This window comes from Solanum dulcamara, chromosome 8, assembly GCF_947179165.1.
Source record: "Solanum dulcamara chromosome 8, daSolDulc1.2, whole genome shotgun sequence".
Classification (NCBI taxonomy): domain Eukaryota; kingdom Viridiplantae; phylum Streptophyta; class Magnoliopsida; order Solanales; family Solanaceae; genus Solanum; species Solanum dulcamara.
This window is the reverse complement of record NC_077244.1, coordinates 43012195-43032265: the sequence shown is the minus strand read 5'-3', so window position 1 is coordinate 43032265 and position 20071 is coordinate 43012195. Positions and strand designations below refer to the sequence as shown.

The 20071-nt window shown below is 35.1% G+C and overlaps 1 protein-coding gene across 1 annotated transcript; it reads right to left on the bottom strand.

Moving 5' to 3' along the window:
• Window positions 1–488: 488 nt before the first annotated feature.
• LOC129899902 (uncharacterized) lies at window positions 489–1439 on the bottom strand. Its single transcript, XM_055974900.1, has 2 exons — window positions 1284–1439; window positions 489–1208 (listed from the first exon to the last, which is right to left on the bottom strand). The coding sequence occupies exons 1-2, from the start codon at window positions 1437–1439 to the stop codon at window positions 489–491; spliced, it is 876 nt and encodes a 291-aa protein (XP_055830875.1).
• Between the last annotated feature and the right edge of the window lie 18632 nt (window positions 1440–20071).

Here is a 20071-nt window from a genome sequence, read left to right as displayed (position 1 = left end):
GTATCAAATATATGAGCAAGATAAGCTTCACAACCTTGTCTAATCATCTTCCTTTCCACCACCGCGGAGATGATATTAGATATAAATGATATTTCACCTTGAACAATGATGTGTGAAGGTGAAGGAGCTCTAAAGGTCACATGCTTTGACCTATAATCAACTACCGCATAGTATCTATAAATCCAATCCATACCGATAATAACATCATAGTCTTAGAAAGGCATCTCAATTAAATCTGTAGGGAAGACTAGATTTTGAATCACCAAGGAACAACCTCGATAGATTTGATTGCAAACAACTTGTTGACCCAAAGGACTTTGGACAAGTACCCCATAATCGAGTCTCACAGATTTCACATTTTCAGGAAAACCAATGATGAGCAAATATACGAATATGTAGAACTAGAATCAAATAATGTAACAACACATAAGTCGAATAAGTGAAATTTACCAACAACCACATCTGCTTTATCTTGGTCATCCTCTCTCTCATCGCATAAGGTCGTGCTGTAGCTCTTGACCCATAGCTGGATTGGTTGCACCTGTACCCGTTGCTTGCATATTTCTAGATCTTGCACCTCTATTTCCTTCAGAGGGAGTGGTAACAGGTTTTTGAACCGAGCCTTCTGTACGCGGAGAAGAAATGGGGTTAGGATTAAGACAATACCTCACTTTATGATCGATGCTCCCACAACTAAAACAAGCGCCAGAAGCTCTTCTACAAGTACCAAAGTGATTTTTTCCACATTGTGCACAAGTGGGTATACGAGTCTTGCCTTGGCCATAACTTGGAGTACTGGCAGTAGACGTAATTGATCTATTCTGCTTATGTTGGGCTAACTTGCGAAAAGTATTAGCCATGGAACTGTCAAACCTCCCTCTTTTTAATGGACCTCCTGAATCGGCATAAGCTTTCCTGAAGTTTTGTTCATTTCTACCAGCTTGTTCCTTGTCGATCCTTTCCCAAGTAGGAGCATCTGAAACTAATTTACAAAAGTTTTCATGTTGTAGGAACGCTACAGATTTTCTGATAGAATCATTCAAACCGTCTATGAATCGCCTGCACTTATCTTTTTTGTTATTAATAATACCCCTAGCATAGCGAGACAGCCTAAGAAACTTTTGTTGATATTCAGCGATAGACATACTCCCTTGCTCTAAATTTAAGAACTCTTTTTTCTTTGCATCATTATAAGCAGGTGGGACATACTTTTTATGAAATTATTTCACAAAATCATTCCAAGTAAGAACAAGAGGTTTTGCTCTGGCATTCGGTACACTTACCCACCAATCATAGGCATCTTTTTGTAATAGTGAGATAGCATACTTAAATTTGGCAGCGTTAGAACACTCTAACTGCTCAAACACTCTTTCAATCCATTCAAACCACTGCTCAGTATTTGTAGGGTCAACAATGCCTTCAAACTCAACTCCATCCATTTTTCTCAATTTCTCAAAGTTCATTTCATCAGGGTTAGGCACTCTTCTAGCCATGTAACAAAACAATCAGCCATTTATTAAAAAGGAGAATCAACAGCGGGGGTACTATGACTCATTTGAGGGAGTGACCCAACTCTTATACCCTGATTACTTCCCGCTTTAGATCCACTTGTACTAAGAGGATTAGAATCAAAAAAGTGCTCCCCAACCCCTTCTTATAGGTGAGCATTAGAGGTATTTAAACCCTCACGAGCGGCTTTCATAAGTCTATTGGAAGAAGAAGATGCCACAACTTAATTCCTTCATCATGGAAGATCACATTGAATTAGGTACATATACATGATGCATATGAACTATATACAAAAATAACATGTAACAAAAACAAACAGTATACCAACAAGTCACAACAAAAGTCCTAGAATCATAAACCTAGGCTCTAATACCAACACTTGTAGCATCCACTTTGGGAGGATGCCACTTACGAAGCAAAAAACAGTTTTTTTAATAATCTCAAATAGTCAACATATTTAGAAAACTTGTTTTGAAATTCTATTTCCAATTCAACACCATTGCGGTTCCATTAAGTACACAAAACTCAAACTAATAATTATCACAAAACTATTATCTTTCTTTGTGCATAATGACAAGTCAAAGTATAAACCCAGCACATTGCATGACTTGAGTTAAACGCACACTCCAAAAATAGCAAAACTAGTCACCCTCTTCAAGTTACAAGCATATGATTTTATTTTCACAAGCCTTCAAAATTTCATACATAAGTGCCACATGTATCCTGTACAAGTCCCCAAAATATTTATAAAACTAGATGCATATGCATATGTGATCTTCACATGGGATCCAAAAGTATACTCCAAATGGCCATCATCACAACTCGTCCCGCACATTACCTACGATAGAAAACAACTAACGCTAAGCATAAAGCTTAGTGGTGTATAAACTTTGGTCTTGGAGCCATTAAATTCTTCAACTCCCCGGTTCATCACAGGTGGCTCAATAAGGTAAAATTAAGCCCAAGTAAACAAGTATATCAAAGTATCAAATACAAACCTTGAAGAGTTTCAAAATCAATATCAATAGTCAAAGGCTCAAGTATCAAGAAACTTATAATTCAATTTGAAAGAGTTGTCAAATAATCAATTTCGCCCACTAGGTACATCATGACTTCACACTAAGCACAATAAATATCAAGATGGACCGAAGCCCCAAAATCAAGAAGGGTCGTCATCCAATATCAAGAGAATCAAGAAACCATATTGGAAGTGGCTTTCCACTCGTACTCGAGAATGGACGAAACCCCATCGTCAAGACGAAATATAAATCTAAAGTCAAGATGGGCAAGATCCGAATTGGAAGGCATACCAATATCGATGATAATTCAATGTAACAAGAAGGACAAAGTCCCAACAAGAATGCAAAATGATCAAGCAATTCGTACAAATGGGCGTTTTAGCAAAAGTTTTGCAATACTTCAGATAATAGTCATACCATAATACAAGACAAGGAGTAAGGAAAAAACCCATAAAAATAATTCAAATTTTAGAAAAATAAAATATTTCAAGTTCAAGTTTATACACAAACCTTGGCGTTTTAGCACATAAAAGGTTCGACCACAACTCAAGGAGTTCGATTCATCTACGCCATAGAATAACCAAAATCCACTTCGTCAAATAATTCCCCTTAGCTTGTATAAGCGCATATACACATTAAATCCATAATCAAATATCTATTTAAGTTTAAGAGTCTCATCATATCGAAACTAAACATAAATTCAATAAAAATCAGCCCAAACTATCAAAACATGAATTCTGGATAGCCTACTGTCTTGTATTGTTGCTCAGTTTTGAAGGGATAAATGGGGGAAGTAAGATTTGTGGCCTCAATTTTTGCATATAGTGAAGTACTTTCCTCATCACAAATTGTGATGTGATTTGATGATCCCACACTTTCTTCATCTTCATCTCGCTCCCTAGTATGAACTATGGTATGAGTTCTTGCTCTAAGGAGATCTTCACATAAAACTACAAGTTTTGTTTCTCGCCTCATTCTAGAAGGAATCAAACTGAGGCAATTTTTGGGTGAATTATGCTCTCGAGCATGTACCCATTCTTCCATTATTTTATAATTTCCTTAGCGCTTGTATTTCTTCTTTATTGGTCCTAACCGATCAAATACTAAAGTTTTTAGAGTTGATTCGATTAGCTGATAAAATGCAGAAATTTTAGGAGTCATGCCACTAAGTCGATCAAACACACAAAAGGCTTCTTGTTGAACATCATAGGTTCTTCCATAGGGGTAATGTAGTTGATGCTCATCCTTTTTATAGAGATTCGAACTGGCGACGGTTGTTTTTAACCCAAGCCTTCGTGCGATTCCTTGACAACATACCCTCTCTCTATCATTATCATTTGAGTTGGATTTAGGCCATGATTTTTCTTTTCAATAACTTTATTTGGAAGCTTCCCTACTTTAAAAGCTTTATTGGGATTGTATCCTGCTTTCACCAATAACTTATATGCATTTGGGTCAAAACCCTCATTTGTACGCTTTTTAGGAAGTGATTCATATGAATCATGATTCGATGGTCTGAAAGATCCTTCTATCATTTTTGAAGGTGATTTGATTGCATCAATTTGCTTGATAGAAAATGTCAACTTGCTACTCTGCAACTTAGAGGGTGGGATATTAACCTTATTTTTCTTTGGGACATAGTGAGAAATAGGAATCATTCTCTTACTTGAAGATGTCTCACTTGTCTTAGGTACTTTACTCATATCTGAAAGCGTTTTATTTTTTTCAATTATGACCCTCGCATTATCAGGTACTATATCAACCCTTTTGTGACATCAGCAAGTATCGCGTTATCAACTTTGACTTCTTTTGAAACGTGATTCTTTAAGTGGAATTTTGCATCACCAAAGTGCGCTTCTGTCTCGGTAAAAGGTTCATCATTAGCAACTATCTTCTTTTGAACCCCATCTTCAAAGTATTTGAAACATTGATGGTAGGTGGACGGTACCACTCTGTTCTCATGTATCCATGGCCTTCTTAACAAGATATTATACGAGGTATTTGAGTCAATAACATGCATCCATTCACTCGAACGCATATCTCCCATCGTTATATATAATTTGACAGCACTAATGTCTCTCTTCCCCCTTAGTTAAATACTTGAATCATTAGACGACTTTCAGATAGTTCATTTATTGGGATTCCAAGTTCCTTCATAGTACGAATAGGAAGAATATTGACCTCAGATCCATCATCCACCATGATCTTATTTACTTTATGTCTACGCACAAAACCTACCATATATAAAGGACGATTATACAATACTTCACCCAATAAAAGATCATCATTAGTGAAGGTAAACTTCGTATCACAAGTGTCCACTTCTTCAGAGTGAGACTTGATAGGGCCTTCATGTGATGGAAGTAATGATGGCGATGAGTTTTCTCCCATTGTCTCTTCTTTATCAATGTTACAACACGAGGCCTTGGTGTCACAATGAGAAATCTTTTCACAGAACCAACTTGGCAAGAATTCCTCTAATGTCACCGGAGAATGTTGCTTTTGATAGTAATTCCCCCCCAACTCTTGAATTCTTCACATTCTTCTTTACCCTTTGAGTTTTAAATAGTTTCTTCATCTTTGCTCTTGTCACTTGCTTACTTGGATCTCTCTTCAAGCTCATTTTACAACGTCTTCATCGTGTCACTAAAATCCATCCTTCATCATCAGTATAAGCATCGCAAGATTGAGTTTCCTCTAGAGGTTTATCTTCCCCTATTACTTCATTCATCAAAGGAACGAGCGATGATACATTAACATCTATCGGTTTGAAGTCAACAAATTTAATCATTTTTGGTGGTGATGTGGCTAGTACATCACCACTATTATGCATTTCAACAAAGTTGTAATGAACTATGGGGTCGAGTGAACCAAAAGTGACAGACTTGATTTGAACTCTCCTTCTTTTCTTCAAGCAATATCTTTCCTTCACGGGCCAAGTCCATGATTTTTTCCTTAAAGATAAAATACTTTTCAACAGGATGGACCATCAAATGGTGATATTTACAGTAATTTGGATCATTAGTCCTCCCAGCCTCATTTGGACACTTCATTTCAGGTAGCTCAAAGAGTTTTAATGCCAGAAGCTCTTTAAAAATTGCTGGAACATTTGAGTCCAAGAAAGGATACTCTTTTTCTTGCATTTCCTTCAAAGTTAGTTTTCTACCAGCATTATTCTGAAAAGTCGTGGTCTTCACCCTTTGATTCTTGCTTAGATTTGTAGCAACTTTCAAAGGCACGACATTAACATTAATTGACTCCTTATTTCAAAACTTAGGTGCCGATTTTTCTCCTTTATTTACCTTCATTTTGTCTTTTCCCATGCGAGGCTCATAAATAAGTGGTCCTTCGATCCCGCTTGCAGACATGCTCAACTCCATATCATGAGCATGTGTGGCTAGTTTCTCAAATAATTTGAATTTAATACCTTGTAGGATATAACAAAGTCCCCAAAGCATTCTGTGAATACACATTTCTATTCTGAAAGTTTCACTAAGCCTATCCTTAGAATTGAGGCTTGTATTTCTCCATCGGTTGATGAACTCGATGACATGTTCATCTTACCATTGACGTGTATTTGTGAGTTCAACCATGCTTAAAGTACACCTTATGCTATAGAAACGATTAAGAAATTCATGTTTGAGTTGTTCCTCTATTGTGATTTTTTTGGCGAGTTCGGTCAGGAGGGACAAAAGAGGTTCTTTCTCTCACGTAATTTCGCCCGCCCGTTTCATTTCCCAACTATCAATAGAGCTAGCCTCGAGATCCGTATACTAGTCAAAGACATTTTTTTGTAAGGAGCGCACAAATTGTTTGACTTGATAATCTCCTTATGTTCCAGCATTATTGCAAGTTTGAACAAAATGGGCAATGTGTTGCTTTAAATTTTCCTTTCTGTCAAATTGTTGAAATTTTGGAGGTTGATAACTTGCAGGCATCTTCAAAACATCGATTCTTAAAGTGTATGGCTTTGCATACGTGACTTTGAAGACACGTCATACTTATTTTTGATAGTTCCCATAATGAATTCCTTTCGTTGATGAATGAGAATTCCTCCTTCAGCGGATACTTACACCTCATCACCCACATTTATTTGCTTTGTAACTGAATCTCCTTTTTCTTGTATCATGGGATGTTTTCTAGGTGCATGACTTGAGTCCCCCTCCATAGCATTTTCAACTCTGTCCGTCAATTTGACAATTTGATTATCCTGATCTTGCATATATTTTGTTAGACCTTCAATTGCCTTTGTCAAACTCGCCAGTTGTTCTTCAATAGTTGAGGTGTTTTTCATCATCGCTTGGATGACCATTATGGATGATGGAGTAAAGCACAAATTTTTCCTCAAATTGAAATTTGTTTGAAATAAATTACGTGGAGTGACTGGGGCAGATCTAGTGATCAAGACATCATCTTCATCTTGAATAGTGTAATTCTTTGTGTTAAAAAAGACCAAGTCGAGCCAACGTCTTTTCAACAATATCAGCTATATTCTTTCCTTCGGAAAGAATCTTGCCCCCTTTGAAGATAGAAGATCAAAAATATGAACTGATGTGGACGACACTTGAAGTGCTTGTTGTCCTAGCAAGTTTGCTCTGTTCCTAGTGATGGGTCCCAAGCTTCCCATAGTAACATCCAGTATGTTCTCCACCTCAGAGGAAAACTTGGAATCAATAGCCTTATCAACAATAGTCCTGAAGTCAAACTTCTTAGATACCATTTAAGTATTCTTGAAGTTTGATAATCAATGTAAAGAGATGAGAGGTAGAGATTGTCCCACTGGGCGTGCCAAAATTTGTAAACAACAAATTTTCGAGCCGAGAAAAATAAATAATCAAGAAGGGAAAATTGGAGTAACAAAGAGTAATATTTGATTTCAAAATGTAGTGTGTGTTATAATCTCTATGATAATTCTCTGATTCTTCGAATAATATGGAATACGTTGAATTTGAATTTGATTTAGAGTCAAGGGCTTGAATAGCTTGATCTTGAATCTTCGTCTTCAAATTTGGATTTGAATTATTCGTCACGAACACTTGTATGGTTATGACGAATAATAAATATGAACAAGTAACTTGATCTTGAACTTCTTGATATTTTTCTTCGTTCTTGATCTTAAAATTGAGCTTGAATTTGATTACTTGAACTTTGTAGCTTTGTAGAAAATTTGTGGCCTTTGATCCACGAGCTCTGTTCTTGCTTCTTGTTCTTTTTCAACCTCCTATATGAGAATAATGAGGACCCCTATTCATAGTTGTAGGGAGTGGTATGAGGGTGTGATTTGATTGGTTGGTTTGAACTGATCAATTAGATTTCTTTGGTGAAGAGCTTTAATTTGATTGGTCAGAACATGTCACATATACACGTGACAATATTCTAGTGACTCATTTAATTTGACTTAGATTGCCACATAACTTCGACATGTGGCATGATTTTAGTGGCTTATTTAATTTGACTTGAATTGCCACATAATTTTGGCACATGACGTGATTCTAATGGCTCATTTAATTTGACTTGGATTTTCATATAAATTTGACACGTGGTGTAATTTTAGTGGCTCATTTAATTTGACTTGGATTGCCACATAACTTTGATACATGGTGTGCTTTTAGTGGATAATTTATTTTATTTGGATTGCCACATCATTTGGACTATTTTCTTGAATTTAATATAGTCCAAATTAATTTACGAATTTAAATCCAATATAATTTTAATGTTTACAAAATCTATGTCTTTTGCCTAATATATTATTCAGCAATAAGTTGTAAGTACAGTTGTTTGCAAATTCTACACATAACACTACAAGTTAGAACAAATCGTTATGTCTGTGTATTCATTAGATAATAATACTCCTTTCATTTAATTTATTTATCTTTTTTTATAGCCCGTTTACAAAAAAATATCTTTTTTATAATTTTTTAATTTTAATTTCCCACATAACATATTTATGACCATAAAATTGAAGAACATTTTAATACATTCTAATATATTTTTAATTTCAAACAACAAGATTAAAAACCATACAAACAAATAGAAATGAAGGGAGTAAATAAAAAACAAATGCAAGATTTTATTTGCTGCTACTCAATAAAGAAATCTTCAATAGGAAAATTTTAGTAGCTCAAATGAATGATTACCTAAATAAAAAATTTATTAGTGAATGTTCGATTCTTTACATTATAATTTCCTCTCTCATTTTCCCCTCAGCTACCCCCTTCTTTAATAAAAAGCAAATCTTCAAAATAGAAAGTTATAGCCAAGCCACAACAATATAATAATAATTATGATTCATTTTCAAGTAAGTTGAAGCGGATTATATGAGGCTAATCTTTTTGTTAGTTAAGATACTATTTTTTATCTTTAGACCTTATAGGTCTGAATATTATTTCCTTGTGTAATCAATTTTAGTTGTATTTTGAAGATAAGATTTGATCCCTCTCATGTAATTTACTATCAAAAATATTTTTTAAGTAAAAGCATATTTAGAAAAAATATTTTTAAAAATAAGTTGATTTTAAAAGTCTGACAGTGATAATAATAGCTTTGACCTATTAATAGTGCAGCAGCGATAGAAGCCATCTAAGTAGTAGCCATCTAGTTTAATGTCTTTTACACATTAAACACAATGAAGTAAGTTATGAAAATATCAAATTATTAACTCATTAAGTTGGGCAAGAATTCGAATCTAAACCTCCAGTAGTTGTTACTCCCTCCGTTTCATTTTAGTTGTTATGAATTTTTTTAAGAATCAAATTATATGAATTTTGACTAATAATATAAAATATATTATTTTATTCTATAAAAAAATTATAACTTATAGTATCTTTCTTATAATTTTTGAATATCTAATTTTTTACTTTATAATATTGAGTTAAAGTAATATAATTTAACTTTAAAAATTAGTCAAAAATGACTTTCGAAAAATGCAACATGAAAACTAAAATAGAACAGAAGGAATAGTAATTAATAATTAAGGTAAAATATGATTTGACTTGAAAGGTTGTCTTACATTTTGAGTTAGGAAATTATATTATACTTAAAAGTTTGATGAAAAAAAGAAATTGCTTTAAATAAAAGAGTCTTGGTGGATCTTATCTAAGTTTGAGCTCCTATTATTCCTAGGATTCTGATACAACCTTTGTGGTGGGGGTCCAAAGTGATCAGTTGTAAACAAAACCACCGGCTTCATATTTTCTTTGGTAGATAGCTGAAAAATAGTGAGAAACAGGGTAAGTGAAACCCACTGATTTCATTTCTTCATCATACAATATAAAATAATAATGATTTTTTTTTTCTGAATCCTACTTTCAGGGGGTAGAAGAATATGAAAACCAAGGGGCCACACCAAACACAATGCAGGACTCCCAATATAATATTTATTACATTCCGTTTGATTTAACACAATATTTAACAAGGAAAGAAAAATTTTAAAACTTGGTGATATAAAATAATAATTAGATATTTATGTAGTTATAAATCATTTGATAAATAAAATAAATATTTTAAGTTATTTCTAATTATAATAAAATAACATTCCTCTTAGACTGCCTTGAAAAAAAAATATGACAGCACGTGGAACGGAGGGAACACTCTTTTTCTCATACTAAAAATCTATAAATACCACCACCCATTCGTTCCACTCAAAGCAAATTCATGCATCATCACCATCAATTACGCCATCCTTTCTCCACATACATTTATTAATATTTCACTCTCTTTTAGCTCTTACCTTATAAACAGTTAAATAAAAAGGAAGGAGTACGCCTTTAGAAAGATGGAGGCCTTGCAATCTTGGGTTTCTGAGCACAAACTCAGTAGCATTGGTTAGTGTACTCTTCATTTCTTTTATATATATATTTACATCATCGATCTAAAATCCCCTTAATTAATTGTGGTTACAGGGACAGTGTGGGCTACAGCTGTGGGTGCTTCACTAGCTTATTCAAGAGCCAGAACTCCGCTGAAGCCAAGTCTTAGGCTTATTCATGCCAGGTAATTAATTCAGTTATTTAATGAATGGTTTATTGGTGTATGTATATTATACGCTAATATTAGCTAGTATATATATATATTTTACATTGGGAAACAGGATGCACGCACAAGCCTTAACATTAGCAGTGCTATCGGGTGCAGCAGTCTACCATTACTATGACAAAAATAGGCACGACAAGTAAAATGATGCGCAAATGGAATAATGTAGCAGCAGCTGCTGAATCAGCTTCTTCAGTTTGAAAGAATAACTCTTAGCTACGTAGTATTATATTATGTGAAAAATCGTCGCTTATCAAAACTTGTGCTCATCGTTCAATATGTTTCATTCAGAATGTAAGGTAATGTATAACATTTTGCCCCAATTATGACAAACATAAGCTGTAGTTTATCCTCTATTCAGTTATAAAAATTGCTATATCACCCCCCAATGTTCATGTTGGTGTGGTTACAAATAAAAAGAAGAAATTAACTATTATATGTATCTTTCATCCGAATAAAGAGAACGGAAATGGAGAGAAGCCAAATTCCCACTATCTATATTTTACATTGTTTTCTTTAGTTTTTTTCTTTTATTAAAAGAAAAGCACACAGATTCCTATCAGAATGCGAAACGTTAATAACTTGTAATTGTATGAATATAATATTTATTTAAAAAGCAATTATTATTTCTTGATTTGTAATTTGTTTTTATTCTTCAATATATACTTTTATATAGGTTTATTAAATATTATATTGGTACTACAAAGTACGAACTACTGGTCTTTTTCTTTATTAACTTATGTGAGATTTCTCAAATAATTTCCGCTCAATAAATAAATAAATAAATTATTGTCTATAATTAGAAGATAAAATGTTTTATATCAACAAGGAATTGATAAAAAAAATCTCAAAGAAATAGAGATTAATCGAATACATTTTGTTTTCTGGTAAAAGCCGAGGATGTTGATGGGCAACGAAAAATTTAATCCTTTTGATTGAAGCATAATGTACGAGAAATTGCAGCCATTAAAAAATTTGAAAATGACTCGTGTCAGTAATCCAACACTGTATTGATAATTAATGGAGCAAATTGTAATGGAGCGAAGCCGCCCCCCAATATCTTGCTATTACTTTTTCTTTAGCTTTGGGAAAATTAAAAGGTATTTTTTTTTTAACATTCGGCTAAAGAATAAATTGGAAACAATTGATAAGTCGGATTGCTTGATGTCACAAATTTAATTTCATCCCCAATAATCATAACTGTGCATCCAACGCACAAATTCCACCACAAAAATTATATTTGATTGTGCTTCCACTATGATCAATTGTACTTGAAATGTTAAAAAATTACTATCACGAGGGTAATTTGGCACATGAATAGCATACAACCATTGAAACTAATTAAATTACAGTTTTTTCCTAATTAATTGAAACAAAAGAAAATAAGAGTATACAATGGGGAAAATACATAAGTTTCCTACCTTAGATGCACATAAAGTTAGTTTAATGGAGCTTCTAGGCTTAACTTTGAGAGACTTCACTGTGACTTGGAATATTTGGGAGACTGAACAAGGGAAAGGTCGATGCAATCTAATTATATTATGTTATAAGAGACTTAAAATCAAAAAAAAAGATTAAAGTACCATTATTTAATAAAGTAAGAAAAACATATCACATCCGGGGGGGGGGGGGGTGTTTCTGTGTCGCGTCCCCTTCGTGCCTGAGGAGGATAGCGGCCTCGGGGCTTCTGGACTTTGGGTATGCTGAAGTTCAGTGACATGAATGGCACGGGGCCTCAACGAGGGGGGAGGGGATCCCAAAACGCGGGGCATTATCCACTTCATGCATCGAAAAACTCCCATCTAAGTACCGAAACACATTGATCTTAGAAGTATTTACCCCTAAAGCACCATATTTTATTTATGTTTTAGCTAATTTTCAAGAATAAATCCATGTGTATTCATGTATTTAAAGTACAATTGTTGCGGTGAGCTAATATATATGATTAGACTTATTTCAGTCTAAAGCGTGTTGAAAATCTTATGAAAAATATTTCATCACGAATCTTGTAAATAATTCTCATAGCTTGAGGCATGTCAAAAAATACTATTTTAAGAATATTTTATCCGGTATAGGTGTACCCCTAGGATTAATCAATAAGTTTTTCTAATATAAAACAAGAGCACAAGGACTAACAAATATTTAATAAGAATGAAAACCCAACACAACATGACTTGGGAAGAAGACTTTTTCTTCATCTATCTCCCTATAAGAACAGAACCATTGGTATATATAAGGGTGGTAGCGGAATCGGCAGTTACCGATATCGGTACCAGTCCGTTCCAATCCATTACCGGTTTTGTACCGGTTTAGTAGCTACCGATTGGGGAACGAAAAGGGGGGTGTCGGGATAGAAAATGGGACGGAAGGGGGTTTTCTATCGGATCATCCCCGTTCAGTTTGGTTCGGTACCAGTTCAGTTGACTTCATGGGAATTTCTTAATTTTTATTAATAGGTAGTCGTTGGAAATAGCTAGTGGGACCCACCCAACATCCAATTTCACCCACAATCCCCCCTCCCCCCAACAAAAAAATAATACCCCTAACCTCCAAACTTTTTTTAATAACCAAAATTTTTTAAAAATATGTTTTTGTCTTATTTTTAACTATAAAACCCCTCCACCCATTCATTATTTATTCAGACAAATATTCTTCTTCATTTGCTCTCTCAATCTCATGCGTTCTACTCTCTATTAAATTGTTAATTTTATTAGTTTGAAAGTTTTGGTGGATTATTTTGGAGCAATCTTCAAGCTTCAAGTTTCATCTATCAATTTTCGGCTTTTATGTCAGATTTTACACAAGTGTTTGGTACATTCATTTCAGTTTTCATCTCTTTACTTATTTATTTTTTCACATTTAATTTTCATATTATATTTAATTTACTTATTTTTAGTATTTTAATATGGATTTCGGGGATAAAAATGTTGGCAAAAAAGGTAAAAAAATAACTTTTTGGTAATGTCGCTAATGTACTAAGCGGAATAAATAAATTTAGTGATAGTTCTTCTAAATTTAAATCTAAAACTAGACAAACAACTCAACTAATAATTAATATGGATGATTTTACCCATGGCGATGAAACTTGTTTTGATATTGATAGTAATACTCAATTAAATCATGAATATTTAGAAAGAAAGTTTGGTAATGTTGATGAAGAAGAAGATGATAATGATGATAATTTTGATAATGATGATAATGATGATAATGATACTTATGATGATGATAAACAAAGCCACTTACAGTTACTAGTCCAGTTACAGAACTCCCCACTCCTGTTCCCGCTCCCCCCATACATCCTACTTGGGCTACGCCTGAACGTAAGAAAATTTTTATTGTATGGCAATTTATAACTCAAAGTAAGGATAAAACTCAAGCTACTTGCGAATAAAGTGAACATATTATGAATCATAGAACTGCAATAAAGGGGGTGGGACAGGATATTTAAGAAATTATTTGATGAGATATTGTAAAAAAGAATTTTTTGAAGCCAACTCTATAGCCGAAGCTATAAAAAAATGGTACTTCCCTTCTTGATACATCTATAAGTGTCACGACCCAAATCGGGCCGTGAGTGGCACCCACACTATCCCTTCGGTGGGAGAACCAAAACTACACCTAAACTAGCACCGAAACACAAAAGTAAGCATAAAAAGATGCAAAAACATAGATTTTATATAAATTTTAGATTGAGTTCCCATAAACTCAGGAATTAACAGACAATCATAAAATTGTCAAACATGCGAAAGTCAACCCCCCTAGAACCTGAAAGTCATTATACCAAAACTACTAAGTAGCAAATGTAAGAGTAAGGGGATACAACTCCAAAAACAATGATATGAAGTAAAGTCTGAAAGATCTAAGTCCAAAAAGATTGGACTAAGACCCTAGAATAATCCATGAAAGCTTGAAAGAGTTGGTTCACCCTTGAATTTGAACAATCACTAGTCTTTTAGCTGAGGTCTGTCAGCAACTGCCTAAAGATGTCATGTACTCAACAAGAAAAGAGCAAATGCAATATTAGTATACATAAATCAACGGTGTACTAATAGAATCACGCGGCCAGCTTAGTGAGTGTAATATATACAAGTAACCACAACATAGTAAAGACAGACATATAAAGACATACACTACTAATTATCATTTCATAAGCAACATATAGTCTCACAGTGTCAATTCTCTATACAACAGTCAACAATAGTCCTCTCATGGGACCCACACCCAAACTGTTAGTTCATACTGACATGGTACACTATCCATTACATGTCAGCGTGACACCCAATCTAATACATATTGGTGTAGTACCTGATCTACTTATATAGCGGTGTGACACCCAATCTAATATGTACCAGCGTGGTACCCAATCCAACAATCACAATAAATAGTTCATAGCTTGTACAATCAAGTAACAAGTTTATTGCATGCAATTGATCAAATTAGTCATTTCATCAAGTTCATTACATCTTCCCTAGTCACATACATTCATTCAATAATATCAATCGCATTTAACAGGTATATATAACACATATAGGAAATTAAACCATCGCCTACATCGAAACCAAGCATTGAGAACTCTAAAACATTGGAGCTTTCCCTTTTCAAAGTCTCTTGGCTTGTTCTTGGTCTAAAAATAACAACAATTACAAGGAATCAACAAATAATGGCCTAAAATACCTGGATTATATCAAAATTCTAATCCTTGGCCTCTTTCATGATCATCTCTTCTATCTAGGGCTTTTCCCACCATTAATTTAAGGCCAAAACCTTCTCCTAAGAGGATTCCCCAGATTCTAAGGTCTAGGAATCAAATTACAAGTTAGATAAATGATTAATTTACCTTTAGTGTGAGAATTGGTGAAAAACTAAAGGAAAAACTTCCTAGGTCACTTTTGGTCTCTCAAGAATGAAGTGGGAGAAATAAAAATGGTTTTGGGACTTTTCCCCATTTAAATTTGCGACTATCCTACCATGGAGACACTTACCCCACCATGGAGGCCATGCCATAGAAAGAATAAAGGTATGTGGAGGGTTGAATGAGAACAAAAACTCGTAACTCACATCCCAAATCCCCATTTGTCAATACACCTTTAAACCATGCCGTTCTAAAATCAATCTTTCACGCCAGGATCTATTGGGAGAGTTCTGCTTGCCCAAATTCAATTCCGTAAAGCCGTACAATCTCCTTAATGTCTTGGCTATTAACTCAAGCTATAAAACAACAAAGTAATCACCCATCCATTATTGTATTATCCAAAACCTCACCTGACTCAGATTTCGCCCAAGTCTGGCATAGGCTTAAATTTTCTAAGTTACTACTCATAAGTTTTCTGGCCCAATTTCCTTTCTAATTGGCTTATCCATAATGATTGGAATAGGTTGTTACAATATATACCAATTTACCCATCACTATTTCTACAAAGATCAAAATAGGAAAACTGGGCTAAGGCAAGGATAAAGTAGTACTTGAATTGTCAAACAAGTGGGGATACTTGTCTCACATGTCCTTCTCAATTTTCCAAGTAGCTTCCTCAACTAGACGATGCTTCCATTTGACCTTTACTGACTTAATCTCCTTGGTACTTAGCTTTTGGACATCACACAAGGATTGCAATTGGTTCTTCTTCATACTGAACATGGAACACTGGATGGACTCTAGATAAACTAGATGATAGAGCCAACCTATAAGCCACTGGGCCTACATAATCAAGAATCTTGAACGGACCAATATAGCAAGGACTAAGCTTACCCTTTTTGCCGAATCTCATCACACCCTTTATGGGTGACACCTTCAGGAGAACTTGTTCTCCTGCCTAAAATGTCATATCCCTCACCTTTATGTCGACTTTTGGCTACTAGGAACTTGGCCTGGATACTTCTTACCTTAATCTGAGCATCCCTTACCAAATCAACTCCCAAAGGTTTTACATCTCCAGCCTCAAACCATCCTATGGGTGATCTACATCTCATTCCACAAAGTGGTTCAAATTGTGCCATTTCAATACTGGAGCGATAAGTATTGTTATAGGAGAACTCACACAAAGATAGGGATTTATCCCAATGTCCTCCAAAGTCAATTACACACGCCCTCAACATATCTTCCAATACTTGAACTATTCTTTTTGACTACCCATCAGTCTGTGGATAAACTGAAAGTTAGTTGAGTGCCCAACTCCTTATGCAATTTCCCCCAGAACTTTGATGTAAATTGCATACCATGTCTGAAATGATAGAAAGGGGACACCCCATGAAACCTCACTATCTCATTCACATAGATATTTGCTAACTGCTGAGCATTATAATCCACTCTAACCAAAATGAAGTGGGTTGTTAGTCTATCAACTACAACCCAAATGGAGTCAAATTTCCCCAAGGTCTTAGAAAGACTTACCATAAAATTCATAGCTATCTTCTCCCACTTCAACTCATGAATGAGCATTCTCTAAAGTAAACTTGTAGGCCTTTAATGCTCATACAACCTGCAGACCTTTGATGCTCATACTTCACTTGCTAACAATTTTGACACTTAACCACAAATTTGGCTATGTCTTTCTTCATGCCAGGACACCAGTAGATATGCTTCAAATCAAGATATATCTTGTTCACACTCGGATAGATAGAGTACATGAACCATAAGACTCTATCAACACCTTCTGAATCAAGTCAGCCGCTTGGAGAATAAAAATCATTCCCCTAAAATTGAGCACCCCACTTGTTTCTTATGTTTTATCTGACACTATTTTCCTTCTAAGCTCATTCAAACTCTCATCTTCAAACTATAATCTGTTTAATGAAAATGGGCCTAACTTCAATACTGACCAGCACTCCACCTTTTTCTAAGATGCCTAGCTTCATAAAGTAGGTTTCCATAACCTGAATCTTCCTAGACAAAGGTATCTTAGAAATACCCAAACAAGATAGATTGCCCATGCTAACCGATTTCTGGCTCAATGCGTCTACCACCACATTAGCCTTACTCAGATGATAATGGATGGTGACATTATAATGTTGAAGTAACTCCATCCATCTTTTTGTCTCAGATTCAAGTCTTTCTAAGTGAACACATGTTGTAGACTGTGATGTGAACACTTGACACTTGACACCATACAGATAATGTCGCTAAATCTTAAAAGCAAATATTACTACTGCCAACTCCAAATCATGTGTTGGATGGTTTCTCTCACAAACTTTCAACTGCCGCAAGGCATAAACTATGAAATTCTTATCCTGCATCAACACAACACCCAAGCCTGAATGTGAAGCAACACAATAAACAATGAAGTCCTTACCTTCAACTAGCAATGTTAGAATATGTGTCGTGGTCAGAAAAGTCTTGAGATTTTGAAAGCTCTCTTCACATTTTTAGTCCACTCAAATGGTACCTCCTTTTGAGTTATCCTAGTCAAGTGTATGGAAATAAATGTGAAATTCTTTACAAACCGCCTGTAATAGCTGACAAGCCCCACAAAACACTTAACTTCGGTCATAGAACTAGGACAAACCCAGTTCTTGATGGTCTTAATCTTTTGGGGATTACCATTACCCCTTCTTGACATACCCAAAAAAGGCCATAGAGGATAGACAAAATTCTAACGTAGAAAATTTTGCATACAATTTCTATTTCCCTAGGACACCCAGAAAAATATGAAGGTGGTCTACATTATCACGACCCATCCCCGTAGGCGGTGACTAAGGTCCAACCAGGACCCCCGTGCACATAACTATCAACTGTAACAAAAAATATAAGACTTATACATGGGGACCCCAATGGGTCATACATTTTCACATACACGTAGCTGCTTCCATTTATCTCCTGAGGAGTTACATTACTCGAATTATGAAAGGGCATGCAAGCCGATAAGGCTGCCATAGCATAATAACATTACAACACGCCGTATAGGCATAACTGGAATAACTTACAAATGACCTACATACATATATCTACAGACCTCTAAGAATAGCAACCATATCATATGGCGAGACAGGGCCCCCACCGTACCCCTGAATAGACAAATATATATATAGAAGGTCTAGTACCCAAAAGCTTGGCTACGATTCAATGTGCGTCTGTACCTGCGGGTATGAAACACAGCCCCCGAAGAAAAGGGGTTCAGTACGATACATGTACTGAGTATATAAAGCATAACATAGCATAAATGGCTTTAAATTGAAATAGGGATGTAGGCAATAAATGTAACAGTTAACGAATCACTATACCTACACCGTGTGAAGTGAGGGCATGTACATCTTCCTCACATACCATACTTGGCCCGCTGTGGAACTCAAGGTTATAAATGTATCACTATGTTTTTATATGCATGCCTATATACTGTATCCGGCCCTTTAGTAAGGGACTCGGTGAAGCTATCATTTCATCATGTATCATGCCCAGCCCTTCATGGGATGCGGTGAATAATCATTTCATCATATATCATGCCTGACCCTTCATGGGATGCGGTGAATCAGCATTTCATTATTTATCATGCCTCGCCCTTTATGGGATGCGGTGAATAAGCATTTCATCATTTATCATGCCCGACTCTTCATGGGATGCGGTTAATAATGTATTAGCAGCATGCGCGAGCAGAGTAGTGATAACCATATGCAAATAAATTCATCATTTAAGGCTTAACGAAACGGCCAAATGAACCGTCACTTGGAAACCAGGGTAGGAATCATCTCTAGTACCCTCTAGATGCCATTAGGGACTAGGTTAATTGAAGCCTCAACTTCATAGTCATACATTACTATAGTATTAACCAACTTATAGATGTTCGAGTATTGGCTATCTCAGATCCTTTTAAATAGAGGATATTTTTCGTACCAATCATTATTCAATCATATACAAGACTTGAAGAATAGGAGCTTAACTCCTTTAAGAGTCTTCACAACTATAAATGAACTAGAAACATGTATCAAGGAAGTGCCCAATAGCTTATGGAACCGAGGACATTTGTTATTGTAGGTTTCTTAGGAATAAGAGCTTATGTCTCCACTTACTATTCAACACATAAAAGACTCGAGAGTAGTGGCTCGAACGCCTTTAGAGTTTTAGCATTCAGACATGGATAAGATTCATGAGTCATGCCCCGAAGCTTATGAATAGAGTTACCCCAAACTTCATATACACATTATTTCATAACCTATATCTAAGAAATTCCAAAAAAGAAAAGGGATGGGCTTTACATACATTTGAAACATGCCAAACCAAGGGAGAGATAGGCCTTACATACTTACTACTTTTCTTCATACATAAGACTTGATAGGCAATATCTCACTTATTGTAGGAGTTCTAACATCAAGAAATAGGTCAGAGGCATGAATCATTGTCAAATCTTTATGAATGGAATTATCCTCAAACCACATATTACAATCCACTTATAGCTAAGACATGCCCAAAAGAAGAGAAAGATAGCTTCACATATCTGTAGTAGTTCACTTGTAACCCAGCTTGCCTTATACTCCTTCAACCTATTTAACACCAGAGTAACACTACGATTAATGACCTTCAACTT